Consider the following 25,147-nt stretch of genomic DNA (forward strand, 5'->3'; position numbering starts at 1 on the left):
CATAGTCCAATTTTTGTTTGATTATTCATTGGAGGGTTCCACTTGAGATCGATTCTAATTTTAAAGTTGTGGATGCCGCGAACCGATAACGTGCAATCTTTTACCTTATCTTATTTTATTCACCCACTTCAAAAGGATTAGATCTTTGCTTTTGTTCCTTTCTAAAAATCCAAGCATTGTTTGTTATTTCTGATTTCAGAGTGTAAAACTACACTTACTTCGACCAACTTCTTCCGGTTCTTCCCTTTTCATCAAATTTCTATTAGAATGTGACTTTGTGAGTACTAAAATTCTTGAATCGTATACCTAAAATTTTGACCATGTATGTAATGGCAAGTATATGCACTTCATTTTTTGATCTGATTGTTCATAATTAAGCTACATTTTGTAAAACAATGTGCCGGAATATTTTTTATTTTTTTGGTCAGCAAATATAAATCTTTTTTACAGAAAGAGCTTATTAGGAGTAATAGATGTGCGGGAATATTGTTTGAATGCACCTAGATGTATTCAGAAGTACAACAACTCAAATGCGGCTTCCAGTTCCAACATTAATTTACTTTTAGCAGTTCATCAAAAAATTTAAACCAATGGAATGAACTTTTATTTTTACAACTGAAATAAGTGAATGCACCTTGATGAACACAGAAGTACCTTTTAGGTTGTCCTGGCCCTTACTATGGTGTTGTTCGTGGATATTATTCGTTTTAGTTTCACCTGCACCACATGTAAGTCTATATGCACATAGTGCATATAATCGAGTTACATACATTTGCTAAAGAATATATATGATGTGTATGTCTATATGCAGAGTTGAGTGACACATAGTTGTACATGATGTCGATTCGACAAGTACATAAAGTCTACGTACAGATACTAGGAAAGAGTAACTAGATGTGATTCATGAGTGATATGATATGATCAGATTGTGATCATGATATTTTGATGCAGAAGTTGCCGACCCCTTCTTCAAAGAGAAAGAAACCCATTAAAATCCGACCCTTCACTTTTGTTTGGGTCGTTTAATTTCCAAACTACTTATATTCTCTTCCCTCCTGCTCAATCTCCCTTTCTTTATTTTTTATGGCTGTACATCTCTACGTGGATATCTTGGAAAGCTAACGCGTCGACTACGTGGTATCGTCTTCTTCACATGGTATTCTCTAAGAAAGAACATCTAAAGGACCCCAGTTGCCTCATAAGATTCCATATGATCAACTGCTGATGATAGCAATGAGAACGAAACTTCGAGATCTTTCTCGTGATCTCATCAAAAGTTATCCATGGTCTATCCATCTAACTTTACTATTGTACTACGTACATTGTTTCAATATCATGTAATAATGCATAAATACGTGCTGCAATTTTGTGTTGTTCATATATCATTTTCCATTTGTACCATAATATGCCACTTTCGATCTCCTGTGTTCTCATATATGAACTCGGTATGAATTATATACGCATTCATCTGACTGCTTAGAAATACATGTTCATTGTGTAGTTATGCACTTAAGAGTGTGCGAAGCCGCAAAAGCATGACTCTTTGTTTAATTTGGCTTTTCTGACTGAAAAATAAAAAGAATCTCTGTGTGTGTGCAAGAGACTGCTCATAGAAGGAACTAGACATACGAACCTTGTTATGGAAATAAAGGAAAATTAATAGATAAAGGTGCATCATGATATTCAAGGCCGACCCGAAATGGATAAACACAAACCCTTTTTCCTCTGCAACGGAGCTGAAGATACTTAAATCCTGCAATACAGATAAAGCATTAGAACAGTACAGCAAAGAACAAACAAGATGGAAAGATAAAGGGAGAAAGAGATATCTTGAGAGAGTTGGCGTCGTCCACTATCGTGGCTATTCATCATACGCTGGTCCCTAATATTGTATGGTCCATAGCTGATCATATATATAGAGAGATATATGTACCATAATTAGTTCGGCTCTAAACTATGTACAGTACTACGTAAAGCATCAGGGAAAATATATAGGTTACACAAACGTCACAGATCTAATTTTGCGGCTTCCAAAGTGGCAAGTAAAACACGAGATCCTGTGTCTTATAGGCTTATAGTTATAGCATTTTCGTATAAATGGACACATTATCAATAAGCATCAAACAAAAATCATATATTAACCCAAATACAAGTAGTACTGTATCTATATTCTAAAAATAAAAATCAATAGGTCACGAATAAAGTTTATTTGGGGCATACTTTATCGACGTGCTATCTCTAGTTCTTTCAGCATTTCGTTGGTACGGTAGAATTCGTTAAAGTTGAGTGTATATCTTTATCAAACAAATGATCACTATTGATTTGGGGGTTATTAAATCCCAACCCAAATATATCTATAAAGAATATTCTTCATTTCATGACCGGCCTCTCTCACAATAACACACACTAGTTTTTTCACAAGAATGCAGCAACCCATCTTGCACCTTCTAGCTAGCTCCTTTGTCATCTATAAATAACCCAACATTGTAACTTCATTCTCATAATCAACTCAAACATTTCCAAGCTTCTTCATTCTCTTCTTCTACTACAAACTAAATCTTCATAACAAGCTTTGAATATCTTCCATATATCACACATCTTGAAACATTCAATTCATAATGGAGAGAGTAACAAGATTGGTATCACAAAGAGCAGTAGTGATCTTTAGCAAGAGTACGTGCTGTATGAGTCACACTATCAAGACCCTTTTCTATGATCTTGGTGTAAACCCAACAGTTCATGAACTCGACGAAGAACCCAGAGCAGGAAAAGAAATCGAGAAAGCACTTACAAGGTTGGGATGTAGTCCTTCGGTACCTGCTGTATTCATCGGTGGTGAGCTAGTTGGTGGAGCTAATGAAGTTATGACTCTTCATCTCAGTAGCTCTCTCGTTCCATTGCTAAAGCAAGCAGGAGCTATCTGGCTTTGATTAATACTATGTTAATTATTTACTAAATTTTGACCCTTAATACATAATTAAGTTAGTTATTGGTCAGATAATTTCAAGCTAATAGCTTTGACAATTGATGATCATATTCCTTTTTGTGAGTTCTTAATTCGTACTGTAATACTCCTTTTAGTGGAGTGATAATAGTTAGGAATCAGATGCAGTAGTAATAGCAAGAGGCACCTTTTAGTGGCCAACTTTTGCTTTTTCTGATCTTTTCTGCATTATGTATTCTCTTACTATTTCGTGAGTTCCTTAATTATAAATGATGAAATGAAAGTTTACTACTTTCTGATATATTGTTTTTTCACGATTTTTTTTTTTCACGATCCAACAACAAAAAAAAAGTTTATATTTGAAGTGGTCAACAGCTGAGTTGGACATACAATATTTGTGATTATATTAGGACAAAATTATAAACTAATTTTGGTACATTGGTTTCAAATCAAAACATGCGAGTACCGTACAAAATTATGTCCTCGCATGCAATCACGTTCCTACATTTTCGTGTTATATTTGTGATCAGTGTCGGATCATTTAGCTGAAAGTACGAGTACAATATCTTGATTTCGTGGGTGGATAAAATGAAACACAATTTTGTTACATCTACTAAAGATACTATCTCTCACTCTTTCCTCGACAAAACCATCAAAAACAATCGTATTCTGCTCATATCTGGTCCGTTTGAACAATATCGAAGTAGATTTTTTCATTATATCTTGTTCGATTACTTAGTAGTTTTTATTATGTTTTCTATTTATCTACATCATTATGGTAATTTTATCTATTCTTTTGAGGCTTATCTTTGTTTTAATGGTGGTTCTTGGTTACTGGATTGGGTTTTAAGATCAACAGTGATGCTCTCCAACTAGGAAATCTTCATTTTTTTTTTTGTCTCCGGTGACGAAATCTTCATCTTCAACTTATCCAGCGACGGAATCTCCATTGGTGATTTCTTTGACGACGGAAGCTTCACCACTAGTTACAAGAGATTTGAGTAAATCACTCCTATTTTGGAAGCACATCGTTCTAAAGAAGAAAAACAAACTAAATGGCCGAAATTTAATTCCGAGAAAAACCATTTTTCCTCCTATTTAATCGGATATTATTTATACTTTTATTTGTCTTACTCCAATAATCTTTCTCTTTTTCTTGACGGATTTCTCAGTATTTTACTTTTACGCTATGCCCATGTTAATTTTTATTCTCTTGTACTTTTCCATCTTAAACTCATTGTAACCTCGAATTACTTGTTTATCAAAAGAAAAGATAATAATAATAATAATAATAAGGTTCTGCCAAGTAACATTGATATACCAATGGTGGATATTCAAGATTCTGTCAAGTGACGGGTCGTGTAAAATATGTGAGGGATATGAATAGAAAGATATGACAGAATATAAAACTGATATGACAAGCGTATGCCGCACACACAGTCAAAGGTCTTTTTCTTTGGAAGAATTTACAATTTAAGGGGTAAGTTACTACAAAGATTGTACTTTACTAATCATTCCCAGCTTTCCATACAAGTAGATGAAAGAATTAGACTGCAAAGGCTTGGTGAAAATATCAACTACTTTCTCTTCACTCTCACAAAATTCCAAAACTATCTCCTTGTTACTGAAAAGCTCTCTTATCAATGTGCTTACTCCTTACATGAAGCACAAGGTTCTTTATCAAAGAATTAATAGACTTATTGTCACAAACTATTGTTGTAGGTGTTGTCTGCTCATGAAAAAGTGATTTTAACATCATTCTTAACCATACAGCTTATGTAGCACAATTGCTAGCATCTATATATTCAGCTTCTGTTGTGGAAAAATCAACTACTTGTTGCTTCTTTGATGACCAAGAGAAAAATCATGTTCCTATATGAAATGCATAACTAGAAATACTCTTTATTCCTTATGTATCTCCAGCCCAATCACTATCTATATAACCAACCAACTTTGGATCTTCTGAAGATGTGTAGAAAGTTCCTAAGCTAGTTGTTCCTTTAATGTATTGTAAGATACATTTTGCATCTTGTAAGTGTGACTAACGTGGTGACTCCATAAAAAGACTAACCAATCCAACTGCATACATAATGTCAGGTATTGTAGCAGTCAGATATCTGAGACTAACAAAAAGACACTAAAAGTCTGTTGAGTTCACAAGCTCTCATGTTCATTCTTTTACTAACTTTAACCTCTCTTCTACTGGTTTCAAAATTGGATTAAAATTACCCATTTTGAAACGTTTAAGTATACCTTCTGCATATCTTTGTTGAGATATAAATATTCCTTTTTCAGTCTTTTGTACTTCTATGCCAAGAATATAACACATTAATCCAATAATCTGTCATCTCAAATTCCTTAACCATATCCTCCCTGAATTCCTTGATCATCTCTGAGCTATTACTAGTGAATATAAGATCATCCACATGAAAACACACTATAATATGATTTCCAAGAGAATCATCTTTCAAATATAAAGTATGCTCACGTGGACATCTTTTAAACCCTTTAAATTCTTGATAAAGTAAGAACCAATCCTTGTACACCAAGTACGTGGTGTTTGTTTTAAACCATACAAAACTTTATTTAGCTTATATACTTGATTCTCCTTCCCCTCCATAATGTATCATGCTGGTTGTTCAACATATACTTCTTCTTCAAGTACACCATTCAAAAATGCTGACTTCCCATCCATCTGAAATTTTTTCCAATGACTTTGAGCAGCTAGAGAAATAATCATGCAAACCATATCAAGTCTTGTAACAGGTGCAAATATTTATGTATAATCAATTCCTGGTTTCTGCTTATATACTTTAGAAACTAGCTTGCTTTGAGACGATCTACTTCAGCATTTGACTTTTATTTTGTTTTGTAAACATATTGAACTCCTATAGATTTCTTACCTGGTGGAAGCGTAGTAATTTCCGATGTATTATTCTTCTCAATTGACTTTATTTCAGCCTCCATGGCTTGTACCCATCCTTGTGATTTAGAAGCTTCTGCATAAGCTATAGGATTACAATCTCCAAATAGTGCAAAGTTTGCCACACCATCATTTGTATCTTGATCATCTCTTGATAAAACATAATCATTCATACGTGTTGGTATGACATGATTTCTTATTGGTCTTGATATTTCTTGTTGAGGTGTTGCATCAGTTCTTGCTTCTTCATGATGTTCTTCAACATTAACTTGAGTGTTTTCTTCTTCTTCAACTGTCATTGGTACTATTCTGATAATTTCTTTTGAAGTAGTATTCCAATCCCATTGTGAATCTTCTTCAAAAATTACATCACGATTTGTAATTAGCTTTCCTGTTTCTGTATTATACAACTTGTATCCTTTGGTTACTGAGATATAACCAACAAGAATACACTTCTCACTTTCGTCATAAGCTTCTTACATATGCTATCCACCCAAAGTTTCTAAGATGTCTTATACTTGGTATTTTACTACTCCATGCTTCTTCTGGTATCTTGTTATTCAAACTACCAGTAGGACATCTATTTAGAAGATAAACTACACAATCTACTGCATAACCCAGGAAATTCTTTGGTAGATTCTTTGCTCTTCTTATAGTACGTACCATCTCATTTCTTTCTTTCTGCAACAACATTCTGTTGTGGTGTATATCTAGTTGTTAACTGATCTTGAATTCCATGTTATTCCATAAATCTATCAATAACAGTATATTCTTTGCTTATATCAAATCTTAAAATCTTGATACTCTTAACAATTTGTTTTTCAGCATAAGCTTTAAAACTTTTAAAAGATTGAAATGCATCACTCTTTTGTCTAAGTAAATATACGCATGCCTTTCTACTGAAATCATCTATAAAAATTATAGATTAACTATGACCTCCATGTGAAACTTCTTCAATAGGACCACACAAGTCACTATGAACTATGTCTAACTGTTGTTCTGCTCTTCTAGATTTATTTACAGGAAAATGATCTTTATGTTGTTTGCCAAAGATGCAATTTTCACACTTTGATTGAGGAAATTCAATAACGGGTACGCCTGAGACCCATTATCTTGTGCCATAACCAAGAGTCATATATGAACATATGTACTATAACAACTTTCCCTCTGATATTTAATATTCAATGGAGGAAACAATCTATTCTTAGTCATTTGTACTTTTGCAGTCAGTCTTCTTCTTTGATCACGAATTGAGCAAACGCCATTGTATATATTCAAAGAATATCCTCTTTCTGACAGTTGACCCATACTTTATAAGTTTTGATGTAAACCTGGTACATAGAATACATCCATAGTGTATGTATATGAACCATTCTTAAGAACAATTTCTATTGTTCCTTTTCCCATGACTAGAATTGTAGAATTGTTTCCAAACTTCACAGTTGAACGTACAGATTCATTAAGATTGACAAACAAATATTTTCTTCCACACATATAATTACTGCAACCTGTATCAAGATATCATTTATGATGAGGTTGTTCTTCTGTTGTATGACAAGCAAGTAACAAGTTTTCAGTTTCTTCTTCTTCTTCTTCTTCTTCTAGACTATCTGTTATATTTGCTTTGAAGTTGTTATTAATTACCTTTCTGTTTCTTGGTTTTGGACATTCATAAGAAAAGTGTCCAAGCTCTCCACAATTGTAAAATTGAAGTTTTGTTTTATCAAATACCTTTTTCCTTGATATCCTGCAGAATTAGGTCTTCTTTGATAACTTCCATAATTTGTTTTTTGATTATTTTTATTCCATCTTACTTGACTATGAAGTTCTTCTTCAACTGGCTTTGCAGCTGTATTTTCAAGCAATCTTTGTTCATAATATTGTAAAGATCCTAATACCTCATCGAGACTCATAGTTGCAGCAATATTACACTCTTCTATGTCAGTAATTTTTGATTCAAACTTTTCAGGTAAACTACGTAGGATTTTCTCTACAATTGTCTTATATTGTGTCACCATTAGCTTTCATCTCATTGACAAGTTTTAATGTCTTTGAGAAAAACTCTGATATTATTTTGATGATTCCATCCGCAGAAGTTCAGACTTTCTTTTTAAAGTTTGTAAATATTCTTGACCTTATCAGGTCCTTTGTAATAATTTATTAAACCATCACATGCTTTCTTGACTTCTTTAATATATATAACCTTATCCGATTGTAGCCATTGAATTCTTGATCTTTGTCGCCAAAAAGTTGCATGACAACCAAGTAAGGTCATGTGTTGTTCCCTGAGTTGTTTTTCATGGAGTTGCCAATATGTCAAATCATTTCCAGTACGGATGACGCATTGATATTGAGCCATTTTGATTTGCTCTGTTGATTTCTTGATCATGGTGGGAAGATGGCCGAAAGTTTACTTGTTCCATTCGGTAAGGATTTCGCTGGTTGAAATAAGCTTGAGCTACAAATCCACCGCGGGATCCATGTCATGGAGTCTGGTCCAAGCCGAAGTCACCACTTGTTGCAGTTGCGGGTGGGTAAGCCATAAGTGCTCAAATTTATAATTCTTGCTTCCATGCCAGTCAATTGCTCTAGTTTGGAGCAGAATTGGGGCGTGGTCTGAGGCTATTCCTGGTAGGTGAGTAACTCCTGCACGTGGATTGGATGTACGCCAACGTTGGGTTTCCATGTCTCAGTCTAGTCGTTCCAGGATGTTATCATCTCCTTGTTGATTGTTCGTCCAGGTGAATGGATCGCCTCGAAATCCCAGATCCATGAATCCCATTTGGTCCATTAAGTTAAGAATTGGCTGGGTTTGTGCATATGTCACCTTCCGACCCCCTTTTTTCTCTGACTGGTTCGTTATTTCATTAAAGTCGCCAATAAGGACCCATGGAGCATTGATGTTATAAAAAATTGATGGAAAGTCATGCAAGATATTTTTTATAGCAATTGGGTTTGGAGGAGCATAGATGCCCGTGCAGAACTAAGGATGTTCAGGTGTTGGGAGAGTAATGAGGATGTGAATATAACTCTGGGAATGCAAGATGATTCGTAAATCGTAGTTATCCTTCCACATGAAGCTTAATCCTCCTCTTCTACCAACTTTGGGGACAGATAAATGATTCTGGTATTGAAATGGTTGTGCAATAAAATTAATGTGATTTCTGGTAGCTAGAGCTTCAGATAAAAAAATAAAGGATGGTTTGTGCAACGATATCAAACTTCGAAGATGTTGTATTGTGTTTTGTTGGTTAAGACCCTGAAAGTTCCATGCTAGAATGCTCATATTAGTTGACAACAAGGTTATAGTAGAAGTTACAAAGGTATGATGGACTCCGACAATTAATGTGTTACACGCTGACACTTCAAAGATTCAATACAACTTAAAAGAATGAACAATACATGAAACTAGACGAAAATAAGAATTAGGCGAGACAAATTTGATATGATCAAAAAACAAATGAGTGGACATACCTGGGGGTTATCAAGATCGGAGGAGCATGGGTTTTGGACGTAATAAAACACTAATCATGAAACAGGTCTGGAACATCCATGAGAAACCAGATTCAATATATGCTAGCCTTTGCAACGAAAAATATCTGAAGAAGCAACCTCTCTTTTTAGGAACTCCAGCAACCCCATCTTCAATCAGTCCCCAGTGGAGGCAACTAGCATCCCTCATTCCCACAATCAAACAACATTTTTTCCATAAAATCGGAGATGGATTAACAACCCCTATTCAGAAAACAAGATCACACAATTCGCCAATTCCTTGGACCCCAGTGGGTTGTTACCCGATCCAGACAGTCGCTGATCTGATTGATCCTTTCACTCACACCTGGAATCATGATAAACTAAACCTCCTACCTCCCCATATAAGCCAACGAATCGTGAATATCCACCTACCCAAAACAACTCCTCGGACGAAATCATCTGGCCTTTCACCAAATCAGGAAAAAATACACCACATCATCTGGATATCACTGCTTAACCAGCTTATCAGATCATTCTCATCTAAACCCCTTTCCACCAACTAAGTTTCTCTGGACACTCCCATGTCCTCCAAGACTACAACTTTTCTTGTGGAAAGCAATCAATGAAGGCCTTCCGACCTTCATTATTCTAAATTATATCCACCTCACCAATACCAATATCTGTACACAATGCAACTCTGATCCGGAATCTGCTGGTCATATTCTCCTCTATTGTCAAGTGGCAGTGTCCACATGGAATATTCTCCTCACAAGACTCCATACTCATTCAACCACAACCCAAAATATTCCCAATTTACCAAACCCTTAGACGATATCACCCAAATTCTACAATTAAAAAATCATCATTCTATCAGAACATCCTTATGTTTCCTTTTCTGGTCCTTATGGATATCTAGGCATGACTACATTTATCGACAAAGGCAACCAAATCCAGGTCACATTACCCAGATGGCTATTAGTCTGCAACAAGAATTCTCTTGGGTAAAAGAGAACCTCCCTTCTGTGCTACCTGGAATGCCAGCTCTTGCAAACCCAAGAAATGGAACACAAACGACCACAACAATCTAGAATGTATGGTTCAAACTTAATCTAGATTAGATCAAGATCAACATAGACGGAGCAGCGCGAGGACTCCCAGGAACAGCTGGAGAAAGTTTCATTTGTAGGGATGCTTCTGCTAACACCCTAGTAGCCGTAGCACAACCACTAGGAATCACCACCGCCCTCACAGCTGAATCATGGGCAATGTTGATAATGACCAGGACGACAAAAGAACGAAGCTGACCAAAGGTTAAATTTGAAACCGACTCGGAAAATTTGTTTGATTCCTAATCTTGGATGCCGATATGCCTTGGTACATATCAGGAATGATCTCTGAAACCGAACATATCACGAGACAGATCCCCCACTACACCGTCAAGCACAACTACAGGGAAGGCAATCAGGAAGCGGATGGATTGGCCAATCTGGCAGCAGACAACAGCCAACTGGAGAACCTTACAACTTTATTTTGGGACCATACTATCCCACCATGCATTAATCAAATTGTAATGGATGACTCCTTGGGTATCACCTACCCTCGTATAATTGCCGCTTAATTTTAGTAATATTTCCATGCTTCAAAAAAAAAAAAAACTCTATCCATGATAGATTCACGAATTCCCTGATGTATAGTATATATGTTGCTTTAGAGTCTTCTTTCTGTTTTCTGTTAAAAGTGTTCTTTGAGCTTCTCTAAGAGCAGCTCCTTCTACTGGTTCTACGTACCCTGTATCAACAATATCCCACACCTCTTGATATGTGAAGATATTCTCCATCTGAATCCTCCAATGCTCAAAGTTTTTACCTTCAAACACCGATACTTTGATTTAACTTAAACTAGTTGCCATCTTATTCTTCTCAACAACTCATACCACATCCCAAATATCTTCTTGCTCTGATACGAGATGTAGAAAATCTGATATTAAAGACTTAATGAAAAATAAAGAAGAGATATTGAAACTAATTCTCTTAATTGGCCGTGTCATTAAAACTCATGGCTCAACAACCTATTTAAAGATTAAAAAACTTGATGACTAAGCAAAGTACTTTCCTAACAAAGATAAAATTCTAATAATAGCAGTCTTCTAGAACAAAAGTAAACAGTATATGTAATGAAACTCTAAAACTAAAAAACTTGCTTCACAAGTTTAATTCATATTCAAGCAAAACACACGGTATCAACTTATGCTAGTTGCTTCACCAAATCCGAGTCAACTTGTACTATCGCTTCAGTGACCCATTTACCATATCTTGGTTTAACACTTTAACCTTCAACAAAAACTAGAGACATAATAGATCACAGTCGAAGAAATAGAACTATATATCCTGAAGAAACAAGATAGTACATAGTATCTCCATCTTGCCTAAGAGACTAAGCTGGATATCAACAGTCTGCGCAGCGAATAGCCACGAATACTAATTGTTTGCATTGAGACAAGGAGTATCACGAGTAAGATGCATTTATTAGAGACTATATATGTATATGTGCAGAGCTGATGAGTGAAAGAAAACATGATGTCGTTGCGACAAGTACTTAAAGGTGTACGTACACGTACGTACTTACTAGGAAAGAGTTACTAGATGTGATCCAGATGCCCATAGCTGATATGATGTGATCAGCTTATGATCATGATACTTTCGATACAGAAGTTGCCGACCCCTGCTATAAAGAGAAAGAAACCCATTAAAATCCGACCCTTCACTTTTGTTCACGTCGTTTAATTTTCACACTACTTATATTCCCTTCCCTTCTGCTCATTCTCATTTCCTTCATTTTTTTCTGGATATACATCTCTACGTGGATATCTTAGAAATCTAACGCGTCGACTACTTCGTATCATCTTCTTCGCATGGTATTCTCTAAGAAAGAACATATAAAGGACCCCAGTTGCCTCATAAGATTCCATATGATCAACTGCTGATGATATCAATGAGAACGAAAGTTCGAGATCTTTCTCATGATCTCATCAAAAGTTATCCATGGTCTATCCATCTAACTTTACTATTGTACTACGTACATTGTTTCAGTATCATGTAATGATGCATAATAGGTGTTGCGATATTGTGTTGTTCATAAATCATTTTCATTTGTACCATAATATGCCCCTTTCATTTTCCTTTGTTCTTATATATGAACAAAGTAAATTTATGAATCGTATACAAGTTCATCTGACTGCTTAATTACAAGTGCATGTTCATTGGTTAGTTATGCACTTAAGAGTTCGTGAAGCTGCGAAAGCATGATTCTTTGTTTAATTTGGCTTTTCGACTGAAAAAATAAAAAGAATCTCTATATGGGTGCAAGAGATTGCTCATAAAAGGAACTAGACATACGAACCTTGTTTTGAAAATAAAGGAAAATAAATAGATAAGGGTGCATCATGATTTTCAAGGCCAACCCGAAATGGATAAACATAGACCCTTTTTCTTCTACAACTCAGCTAAAGATACTTCAATCCTGCAATACCGATAAAGCATTAGAACAGTACAGCAAAGAACAAACAAGATCGAAAGATAAAGGAGATAGTGAAATCTAGCTAGAGAGAGTTGGCGTCATCCACTAACGTGGCTATTCATCATAAGATGGTCCCTAATATATACGGTCCCTAGGCGATCACTATATACTATAATGAATTAGTTTGTCTCCAAACTACGTACTACGTAAATTGTAATGAAAAACACAACACGCTGAAATTTCTGGACAACTATGTTATGCAAATTGTAATGGACAATGTGCCACTTACACGCAACTTGCTTACATATATGTCCGTTTTGAATAATTCAAAAATTGCACCAACCTGATTTTGTCGCGTCCAAACTGACGAGTAAAACACGAGTCAAGCACGTGTCTTGCAGCATTTTCATGTAAATGGGCACATTATTAACGAAAATCAGATATTCCTAAGTACAAGTAGTACTGTATCTAGATTCTAAAAATAAAATGAACAAGCAATGAATAGAGTTTCTTTGGGGGCATATTAATTTAGATATCGACGCGCCATCTCCAGTTCTTTCAGCATTTCGTTGGTACGGTAGGAATTCGTTAAAGTTGAGTTCAAACAAATGATATGACCACTATTGATTTGGGGGTTATTAAAATCCAACCTAAATATCTACAAAGAATATTCTTCATTTCATGACCGCCCTCTCTCGCACTAACACACACACACTAGTTTTTTCACAACAATACAGCAACTCATGATGCATCTTGTAGCTAGCTCCTTTGTCATCTATAAATAACCCAACATTGTCATTTCATTCTCATCACCAAACTCAAACACTCCCAAGCTTCTTCTCTTCTTCAGAACTTCATAACAAGCTTTGAGTTCAGACATTTTCAAGCATCTTCTCTTCTTTTACTTACAAACTACACGCTTCGCATATCCTCCAATGTAGTAGACTTCCATAGATCTCACGTTTCCAACTTCATAATGGAGAGAGTAACAAGATTGGTATCACAAAGAGCTGTAGTGATCTTTAGCAAGAGTACATGTTGTATGAGTCATACTATCAAGACCCTTTTCTATGATCTTGGTGTAAACCCAACGGTTCATGAACTCGACGAAGAACCCAGAGCAGGAAAAGAAATCGAGAAAGCACTTATAAGGTTAGGATGTAATCCGTCGGTTCCTTCCGTATTTATTGGTGGTGAGCTAGTTGGAGGAGCTAATGAAGTCATGACTCTTCATCTCAGTTGCTCTCTCGTTCCATTGCTAAAGCAAGCAGGAGCTATCTGGCTTTGATTAATACTATATTAATTATTTACGGAATTTTGACCCTTAATACATAATTAAGTTAGTCATTGGTTAGTTAATTTCAAGCTAATAGCTTTGACAATTGATGATCATACTCCTTTTTGTGTGAGTTCTTAATTAGTACTGTAATACTCCTTTTAGTGGAGTGATAATAGTTAGGAATCAGATGCAGTAGTAATAGCAAGAGGCGCCTTTTAGTGGCCAACTTTTGCTTTTTCTGGTCTTTTCTGCATTATGTATTCTCTTACTATTTCATGAGTTCATTCTTAATTAATAATGATGAAATGAAAGTTTACTACTTTTTAATATATTGTTCTTTTTCTTACGAACCGAGCCAACAAAAAGAAAAGTTGTTTAGTCATCAAATGTTTGTTTTCATTCGGAGACAAATGGCATCAATTATACATACCATGCAGCATTTGATATATTCCATCGTATTGGAAATGGATTATCAACTCTAATAAAAGCCAATTGGATTTCACGCGCAATAAATCTAGACTCGACACAATGTTACCCAATTTGAATGATAAAAGATATCATTGATCCAATTTTCCATTCCTGAAATCAGGAAAAATTAAATACCCTTCCCAATCCTATAATCCAAAAAATTATAAACATCCACCTCTCCCAAAATAGTTCCCGGGATAAAATTATCTGGCCACACTCAAAATCTGGAAACTACACTATCTCATCGGGATACAAATGTCTAACCCATGGTCAACCAACACACACCCCTCTACCACCTACCAAATTCCTATGGACCTTTATCATGTCTACCAAAAGTTTGCTTTTCTTGTGGAAAACCATCAATGAAGGATTACCAACCTTCTCACACTTACATCACATCCATTTGACCAACTTAGACATATGCCCCAGATGCAACGCTGATCCAGAAATAACAAGTCACCTTCTAATTCACTGTCCAACGACAACTACCTCTTGGAACACCTTACTCATTCAACTATCAATTTCACCAAACTCCAATCCCCCACCCACTTTCACCTTAACGCCTCAGACAACCATTTCACAAATCCTTCAACAACCTGTGTCAACATCTGTAATCTCCTCTTCCTGTTTTCTATTCTGGACCTTATGGCTAGCTAGGAACAACTTAATACACCAACAAAGGGCACAAAAACTGCAACAAGAATTCTACGGGGAACTACACTCTTCACCGCCAATAATACCGGGAGATGCACCGATATTTAAGCACCCAACGAGAGACAAAAGGATATCAAAAATATCGGTAGGATGGTCCATTCCGATCATCAACTGATTTAAGATTAATTATCACTTCCTCTATCCTCCCACCTTGACACATATCAAGGATGATTGAGGAAATAAAAATCAGATTTCGACAGATCCCGCATGCTGCTATTCATCACCACTGCAAGGAAAAAAATCAAGCAGCAGACGGATTAGCCAATCATGCAGCAGATGGAAGTCAAACGGGGAGTTTATCAACCAAAATATGGGACCAGTCAATTCCATCTTTTATTAGTCAAATTCTATTTCATAATTCTGTGGGCACCACATACGCACGACAAATTGTAAACTAACTTCATTTTAATTAATTGCATGCTTCAATTCTTTTTTATCAGAGCATCTCCAACCGAGGATAGACTTATTTATTTTAAGTGACACATAACATGTTAGACCCCCGTTTGGCATAAGTCCTTCTCCAACAATAGGGTCCTACAAATTAGGAGGGACCAATTACTAAATATGAAGGTGTTCAAGAAAGTGTTATTTACACCTCCGGTTACACCTCCACGTCATGTTTTTAACTAATTTTCTTTTAATTCTAAGGGTTAAAATTCTCACTGTTGGAGATGATTTTTTATATTTGAGGTCCGATATTTACTCTATGTGTAGACCCCATCAATTAAAGGACTAAATAAAAAATCCACATAGGATATTTTACACCTTCTCTTGGGATGTTCTCAAATGGTTGTTTATATTTGAAGTGTTCAACAATTGAGTCGGACATACAACATTTGTGAATATAATTAGGACAAAATTATGTGCCTTGTTTGTTGGTACACTGGTTTCAAATCAAAACCCGTGAGTACCGTACAAAGTTATGTCTTCTCATGCAATCACGTTCCTGCGGTTTCATATTATATTTGTGACTAGGTCTTAACCGGTGCCGTATGGCACGGGCGTAATTTTTATTTGAAGCGCATTTTTCGGCGTTTGATTTTTTATATTTAATATTTATTATTTTATTTCTACCAAATTCAAAAAAACATTTGGCATTTTTGAGGTATTTTTCTCTTTCTCTTCGCGAATTATATATGTGATTGGTATCTTTATTTGTGTTTGTATTTTAATTTTTTTGTATTTTGATGTTCTTTTTCTTGTAAACAATCATGTATCCACCTTTTTGGATTGGATGAAATGTGATATGATTTTTCATAAAAAAAACTTATTATTTGTCGTGTTACCCTCCTTATTTAAAGTGAAGAATAAATTGAGTGATATGTCCGGTCTCCGTTCTACAAATCCTTTCTCATGTACCCATGTATGATTCATTTCTAGTATGTTTGAAACTTTCACCTCTTCCCAAATATGTTAGAGTTGTATCCTCAAGCTATGAATTCTTATAATTGATTTTCACACTCTCTTTCCCAATAAAAAAAAACGTTATTGTGTTTTACAGTTCGCAAAGGTATCTTATAGGTCTTTTGAAATGATACTGCACTTCTGAATCCCTTATTTTAGTGACCGTGCAAATCCAAACATTAAACTATGTTAGTTATAGCGGAAAACATGTGTACATTATCAATATCTTCTTTGCACTATCTTATAGTGGTAAACATGTGTGCAAAAGAAATATATGTTATATTTATAATAGTACTGTTTTAAAACCACAATATTGTTGCCACTGATCCACAAAAGACTAAAATTCTAAAAATCCATGACAACAAACTTGAGATAAAATATTTAGCAGTGTGATCAAAGTTTGTGAATATAACGAATAAAGCACGACTTATTCAAGGATAACAATTAGTAATAAGATAGAGACTAAATATGAGTAGGTTAGCTTGTGATTTGTGTGGTGAAACGAAATTAAGTAGAAATAAAAATTATGAGTCATAGATTATATCAGGGTGGCTTATTTGACCAAGCCATGTAACTTAGCAGGTGAGTATGAAACTGAACTATTAAGTCATCTAAATTATATAGAGTCGAACGAAGAAAGAGATGTTTCTAAACACAGGAATATTGGATTTTTTTTTTGTAGAATCTTTTGGATGCAACGACTTAAATAACATCATATGTTTGATATCGAAGAGGAAACTGACAGAGTAGCACTTAAGAATTAGTTATCCGAAGATGATGAGTCCCCTATCTGATTGGTAGGACAAAAGAATAAAGCATTTGAATGTGCTATTGTGCTCTACGTTAACCGCTTTTATAAACGCGGGAACATCGACAGAGCACAAATGAAATGAATGATTTGCAAAACATACAACACATTATCATTTATATAAAAAACAAAATATGTAGGTGGTTAACCTTAAGATGAGTTGCTCATTTGGTATAAGATATATGATTTAGGATTCTCAATATTCATTTCCACTAGCATTAATGAACTTTGTTTTGAGTAATCTGAAAATGAAGATTGAAAAACAATAAGAAAAAAATTAAAATCACAAATGCAAGAGAATATGAGTAAAAAAGAATAAGAAAAACGATCAGACTCAATTTTTTTTTTTAAATGAGTTCCAATTTTATAAAGCTAAATCAAAAAAGAAGTAAAAATAAATAAGATAGATAACCATGGAAAATAATGTTTGGGGAAGTGAACTTCATAAAGATAACATAATCCATTAAAGAATTGAGACAAAGCCCATTTCATCCCATTTGTGCTTGTCGAAAGCCCCTTGGAACATCTAAAATAAACCATACCATGTTCGATGATATAACAATAATTTTCTTGTTTAGTCATTTGTTCGAACGCGCGATTGAGGGATATCAAAACTAATTAGGGGATAGAGGAAAAGGACAAAAACTGGATCCAAATATCCAATCAGGGTCACCCCTTATCTAAATATTTTTGTAAATCCTAATCTACTCCTCACTAATCAGGTTTAGAGGTTAATTAAATTAGTAAAAATCTTAAGTATTTTTTAAATTATTAGTGTGTATTTTTATTTGAATTTGGGTGAGTGAGGTGAGAGTAGAAGGAGGGAAAAAATATTTGAGAGGGAACTTTTTTTTGGTGAAAATGAAGGATGATTGTGAAGAGAGAATTGTTGCTAAGAGGTTGAAAATTTGATTTTTTTTTCCTTGAATCCACCATTTTTGCAGCAGAAAAAGGTCGGTGCCGGCATAGTATTCAACCAAAAAACCATGCCGGCATTTGTTGGAAATTTTCATAAATGTTTGCCACTACGTAGAGTTTTCGGTGATCGACCTGGTAAGTTGATTTTCGAGCATGCCGGTACTGCTACCGGAATGGTATGATGCTTAAATTTCTGTGCCGGCACATGATGTACAGTATCCAGAAACTTTTTTTTTCACTTGAATACCGGCATTGATAGATTTATATCGAGCATGCCGGCATTAAGTTACGACGTTGAATTTAGTTACCAAGCATGCCGGCACTATTTCCGTCTTGGTCTTCATCAATTCCGGCATGGTCTTCATCACTTCCGGCGATGTAAAAAAATAATATTTCCGGCATGGTCTTCATCACTTCCGGCATGGTCTTCATCTATACCGGCATGATATTCATCACTTCCGGCATGGTCTTCATCATTTCTTGTATGGTATTCATCACTTCCGGCATGGTATTCATCACTTCCAACATGGTATTCATCACTTCTGAATGTTAAAAAAAAAAAAATCATTTTCAAAGTCAGGAGCCGGCAGAGAAGGAGAAGAGAATTTGAAAGGGAATGGAAAAAATCTAGAATTTGAAAGGGAGTGAGGAATATTTAGGTTTGAAAACCCTAACCCTAAAAGAGATTAATAAGAGGTGAAGGCGAAAATGGGGAATATGTTTTTGTTTTTGTTTTTTTATTTTTTTTATTTTTATTTTGAGGGAAGGGTGTTTTAGTATTTTCGTCCCAAAAAATACCCCTTAGCAGACACCTTTGGTTGGGGGAAGTAATTCGTATCCCCCTATTAGTTTTGATATCCCCCAATTGTGGGTTCATTTGTTCTGATTGATATTTAAATTCATATAAAAATAAGAAAAGTAAGTAAAAATGACCTGAAAGCAAGCAAAAAAGTGATACTGATTGATCAAATACCTGGTATTATGGTTGAAGGACTTGAGTGCATTTGTTTTTCACCAGCCACCGTTATTCGCCAATAGTTATCACCGCCACTCTTGCTACTGAAATAGCTCTGCCACCACTGCTCACCAACTCCACCACAACCACCACTCCACTTATATAATTTTAGCAAATCTAAATATTAGTTAATAAAAATATATTTATATAATTATTAATAGAGTACTTAATTTATTATAATTTTTAAAATGACATTTTATATGATTTATTGTAAAAAAATAATGAGAATTAGTGATATGATAAGTAAATATTGGCGGTTCATGCATTTCTTATCCCAATCACAACCATCACTTGTAAGAAACAATCATTGATAGTTTTTATTGATATAGTTTTTCTAAAATTATTTATTAAGAAGTTATGTATTTATTAGATTAATTAAGGGAAATGAAAATATAATAAATCATTCATCATGAGTAATTAACGAGATACCAATTAATAACACACTGATAATAATAACATTTAAGTTGATCAAAGCATAACCGTAGATTTACCTATTCCCTAGCTAAATCATGACCACTCTTTATCTAGGTGTTGATGATGGTTTTTATATTAGGGTTAAAATCATAAAACCGCACAACTGACATGACGCCACTATGAGCATTAGCACATTTATTGAATTGATCAGCATGCCTATGTAAGAATTATCAGGGCACCTTTTTTTTTATGTGTCATGTTTCACGGCAGAACCCATAACATTGACCGACATCATCTATGCGCCAAGGCATGCCAACCATTTCATCCCCACCACTGTGCCAATGGAAAACCATGCCATCCACATCTCCGCGCCAAGGCATGCCATCCACATTTCCGCGCCAAGGCATGCCAACCATGCCAGCCGCACCACTGTGCCAATGGCAAACCATGCCATCCACATCTCTGCATCAAGGCATGCCAACCATGCCAGCCGCATCATTATGCCAATGGTAAACCATGTCAGCCACGTCTACCGCGCCAAGGCATGCTAACCATGCTAGCCGCACCATGCACCAATGGCATGCCAAACCCTTGGACCCACCATGTCAAGCCAACCGCGCCTTTCCTTGGCCCTAACCATGCTAGCCGCACCATGCGCCAATGGCATGCAAACCCTTGATCCCACCATGCCAAGCCAACCGCACCTTGCCTTGGCCCCACCATGCCAAGCCGTCCGTACCAAACCCTTGGCCCCACTATGCAAAGCCATCCGCGCCATTGTCCTTGGCCCCACCATGCCGTCCTTCCCCATGCAGATACCAAAACGAAGGTGTGCGACGATCAACGACCACCCTTCCATCCTGGATGCAAATCCTATCCGTCCAAGGTCGCCAAACAACGCATGGTAACCTTTGTCCCAAAATCCTAGTTTTGGCCACGCCAAATCGCGCCAAGGAATGCCATGCCACATGTGCCAATGGCATGCCAACCACCTTGTCGTGCCATACCATGCCAGCCTTCCCTATGCGGATACCAAAACGAAGGCGTGCGACGATCAACGACCACCCTTCAATACTAGATGCAAATCCTAGCCATCCAAGGTCGCCAGACAACGCATGGTAACCTTTGGCCCAAAAACCTAGTTTTGGTCACGCCAAACCGCGCCAAGGCATGCCATGCCACATGTGCCAATGGCATGCCAACCACCTTGCCGCGCCATACCGTGCCGGCCTTCCCTATGCGTCTACCAAAACAAAGGCGTGCGACGATCAACGACCACCATTCAATCCTACATGCAAATCCTAGCTTCCAAGGTCGCTAGACAACGCATGGTAACCTTTAACCCAAAATCCTAGTTTTGGCCACGCCAAACCGCGCCAAGGCATTCCATGCCACATGTGCAAATATCATGCCAAAAACTTTGACACTCCATACCATGTCGGCCTTCCCTATGCGGCTACCAAAACGAAGGCCTGCAACAATCAACGGCCACTTTTTCATCTAAGGTGCAGATCTTAGCCGTCCAAGGTTACCAGCTAACGCATGGCAACCTTTAGCCCTAACTTTTGGCGCGCCTAAACTAGGCCATATTAAAGCCATACTGATCATGCTTTCATGCCACCGGATACAAAACGAAAGGTTGCAATAATCAACGGTTACCTTTCCTCTTAAGATGCAAAATCTCGACCGTCGAAGGTCACCACCGAGCTGGAAAGTCTCCCAAGCTCAACTTTCCAGACAAAAACAACGTGCTACATTTTTTCCACGAAAACACTCGAGACATCAACGCATGTCACAAACTGGGGGATGCTCATTGGGTATTGGTTTGGCGGTTTACAGCGTGCGTCGTACACTACGCCCGTTATAAGAAAGTGTCATAAGGATGAGGCGGTTAGTAAATACAGTGAGTAATGGTGAAACGCTTTCTTTTATGGAACATCAATTCCAAGCGTTACCGGTTACCACCTCCTCCCATTTACTCACCCGTTTTCCATTTCTTAATGAGACCAGAGTACGTTTCACTTCGACTTGTATAAATAGGCATTACCTATTTCCACCGAACGACAAGTTCTGGTCAGGAGCGTACAACACTCAGAAAACGTTTGCTATCTTTCCCATCTGTTAGCTTCCCACTTTCTGATACAAGTCACAAAACAACTACTCTTCCAGAATCAACTATTCTGGTCTCAACACTCTCTTCGCTTCCCTCCCCAAAACCAACCCTTCTCCTCCACTTTGTGACCGAAGCAAGTCTGGAAAGACCATTTCTTGGTTTAGGCCAGACTTGTACAGATTGATCTCTCGAATCAAAAGTACTCCCTTGCAGTACATTTTTTAGGGTTTAGATTTGTATCTCACCCACATCACACGAAATTACCTAAACTAGCAGAAACTGTTTTCACCCTCAAACACTAGGCTAACTTATCCAAACTGCGCTAGTTTTGATATCCCCCAATTGTGGGTTCATTTGTTATGATTGATATTTAAATTCATATAAAAATAAGAAAAGTAAGTAAAAATGACATGAAAGCAAGCAAAAAAGTGATACTGATTAATCAAATACCTGCTATTATGGTTGAATGGATTGAGTGCATTTGTTTTTCACCGTCCACCGTTATTCGCCAATAGTTATCTCCGCCACTCTTGCTACCGAAATAGCTCCGCCACCACTGCTCACCAACTCCACCACAACCACCACTCCACTTACATAATTTTAGCAAATCTAAATATTAGTTAATAAAAATATATTTATGTAATTATTAATAGAGTAATTAATTTATTATAATTTCCAAAATGACATTTTATATGATTTATTGTAAAAAAATAATGAGAATTAGTGATATGATAAGTAAATATTGGCAGTTAATGCATTTCTTATCCCAATCACAACCATCAATTGTAAGAAACAATCATTGATAATTTTTATTGATATAGTTTTTGTAAAATTATTTATTAAGAAGTTATGTATTTATTAGATTAATTAAGGGAAATGAAAATATAATAAATCATTCATCATGAGTAATTAATGAGATACCAATTAATAAAACACTGATAATAATAACATTTAAGTTGATCAAAGCATAACCGTAGATTTATCTATTCCCTAAATAAATCATGACCACTCTTTATCTAGGCTAACTTATCCAAACTGCGCTATGTATTCTAGAGATCAGTATCAGGATCATTTAGCTGAAAGTACCAGTACAAGTTTGATACATCTACTATAAGTATTCTCTCACTCGTTCTTCTTCAATAAAACCATCAATAACAACCCTTCTCTGCGCATATCTGGTCCTTTCTGAGTAGGTATGAGCAGATTTTTTCATTATTTCTTGTTTTCTAGGTTAGTTTTAATATTAACTTAATTAGTTTTTAGTATGTTTTCTACTTATCTATACCATTATTGTAGTTTTATCTACTCTTTTGAGGTTTATCTTCGCATTAGTGGCGGTTCTTGGTTATTGGGTTGGTTTAAGATCAACAGTGATGCTCTCCAACTGCGAAATTGTTGTCTCCGACGACGAAATTTTCATCGTCAATTTATCCGGCGACAGATCTTCATCGATGAATTTTTTGACGACGGAAGCTTCATCACTAGTTACAAGAGATTTGAGCAAATCACTCCTATTTTGGGAGTACATCTTTCTAAAGAAGAAAATCAAACTAAATGGTTGGACTTTAATTCTGAAAAAAACTATTAAACATTATTATACGGGTTTTATATGGGCCCACATATAACATGAAGATTTGCACATAAAGATTAGTAGATATCGAAGATATCCATACCAAGACCGGAAGATATTGCAATATATTCTATATCAACAAATAAAGATGAGAAGATATTGTAATATATTTTACATAGCAAATCTCTTGTATTTTAGGATAATTTGTATAGTAATTATTTTTATTTATTATTCATATTCTTGTAATCAAATATGTAATTATATATACATATACGTGAAAAGAATCAATGTCTAACCAAGTTGGGAAGATAAGCAAACAAGAGGTGTGATAATTTTTGTGAAAAACCATTCTTCCTCCGATTTAATCGGATCTTATCCATACTTTTATTTGTCGTACTCCGTTAATTATTCTCTTTCTCTTTTTGGATTTCTCGGTATTGTACTTTTACGGTATGTTCATGTTACTTTGTATTCTCTTATTTTAGATCTCACTACAAGAAAATCTAACTATTGCTATACAATTGTAGCAACAATATGAAAAGAGTGTGGCAAAAAAGTATAATCTCTTACTGCAGCGATAAAGATTGGATGCAACAATAAACTTCTTGCTACATAGATTATCGCGACACTAGCAGGGATTTATGTCATAACCATTAGGAACTGCAATATATTAAGTTTCTTGTAGTGTATGGTATAAAAAATGGCTCTTAACTATAAGTAAAAAAAAACAAGGACGTGGTAGAATTGCCAATAGGATATTCATAAATATTGTCTGTCCGCAAATAAAATATAAAATATAAACGACCCTATTAAACAACATTTTTTTTTAATCGATCCGCAAGCAATACGTAAAAGTTGGTAAATTTTTGATTTCATTGAGAAGGAAAGGAAATCATACATAAGAGGATACATCATTAATAATTAAGAAGGAACTCACCTAATAGTAAGAGAATACATAATGCAGAAAAGATCAGAAAAAGCAAAAGTTGGCCACTAAAAGGTGCCTCTTGCTATTACTGCTGCATCTGATTCCTAACACCAGGAGTGTTAAAGTAGTAACCAAGAACTCACACAAAAGGGAGTATGATCATCAATTATCAAACCTATTAGCTTTGTAATCAACTAACCAAAAGGAGTATGGTCAAATATTGAGTAAATATACTAATATAGGAGTAGTATTCAAAGCCAGATAGCTCCTGCTTGCTTCAGCAATGGAACGAGAGAGCTACTGAGATGAAGAGTCATAACTTCATTAGCTCCTCCAACTAGCTCACCACCAATGAATACGGCAGGTACCGACGGACTACATCCTAACCTTATAAGTGCTTTCTCGATTTCTTTTCCTGCTCTTGGTTCTGCGTCGAGTTCATGAACCGTTGGGTTTACTCCGAGATCGTAGAAAAGGGTCTTGATAGTATGACTCATACAACATGTACTCTTGCTAAAGATCACTACAGCTCTTTGTGATGCCAATCTTGTTAATCTCTCCATTATAAATTGAAAATGTGTTATCTAAGGAAGTTTATCTACTACCTTGGAGGATATTCAAAGATTGTTATGAAGTTGTGTTTCTAAGTAGAAGAAGCT

The 25,147-nt window shown here is 35.8% G+C and overlaps 3 protein-coding genes across 3 annotated transcripts; 2 read left to right on the forward strand and 1 right to left on the reverse strand.

Moving 5' to 3' along the window:
* The first annotated feature begins 2,437 nt into the window (after positions 1–2,437).
* Positions 2,438–3,235, forward strand: LOC113355601 (monothiol glutaredoxin-S3-like). The gene has a single exon (XM_026598499.1). The coding sequence runs from the start codon at positions 2,619–2,621 to the stop codon at positions 2,928–2,930; it is 312 nt and encodes a 103-aa protein (XP_026454284.1). The 5' UTR covers positions 2,438–2,618; the 3' UTR covers positions 2,931–3,235.
* A 10,449-nt stretch (positions 3,236–13,684) lies between these two features.
* LOC113361040 (monothiol glutaredoxin-S3-like) lies at positions 13,685–14,465 on the forward strand. The gene has a single exon (XM_026604423.1). It carries the CDS (start codon positions 13,834–13,836, stop codon positions 14,143–14,145), a length of 312 nt encoding a protein of 103 aa, XP_026460208.1. The 5' UTR covers positions 13,685–13,833; the 3' UTR covers positions 14,146–14,465.
* Positions 14,466–24,445: 9,980 nt separating this feature from the next.
* LOC113361041 (monothiol glutaredoxin-S3-like) lies at positions 24,446–25,147 on the reverse strand. Its single transcript, XM_026604424.1, has one exon. It carries the CDS (start codon positions 25,049–25,051, stop codon positions 24,740–24,742), a length of 312 nt encoding a protein of 103 aa, XP_026460209.1. The 5' UTR covers positions 25,052–25,147; the 3' UTR covers positions 24,446–24,739.

This window comes from Papaver somniferum, chromosome 3 (assembly GCF_003573695.1).
Source record: "Papaver somniferum cultivar HN1 chromosome 3, ASM357369v1, whole genome shotgun sequence".
NCBI classification, from domain to species: domain Eukaryota; kingdom Viridiplantae; phylum Streptophyta; class Magnoliopsida; order Ranunculales; family Papaveraceae; genus Papaver; species Papaver somniferum.

What these genes read in the sequence shown, in the direction of transcription:
- LOC113355601 (XM_026598499.1), top strand. Translation starts at nt 2,619, where the DNA reads ATGGAGAGAGTAACAAGATTGGTATCACAAAGAGCAGTAGTGATCTTT.
- LOC113361041 (XM_026604424.1), bottom strand. Translation starts at nt 25,051, where the DNA reads ATGGAGAGATTAACAAGATTGGCATCACAAAGAGCTGTAGTGATCTTT.
- LOC113361040 (XM_026604423.1), top strand. Translation starts at nt 13,834, where the DNA reads ATGGAGAGAGTAACAAGATTGGTATCACAAAGAGCTGTAGTGATCTTT.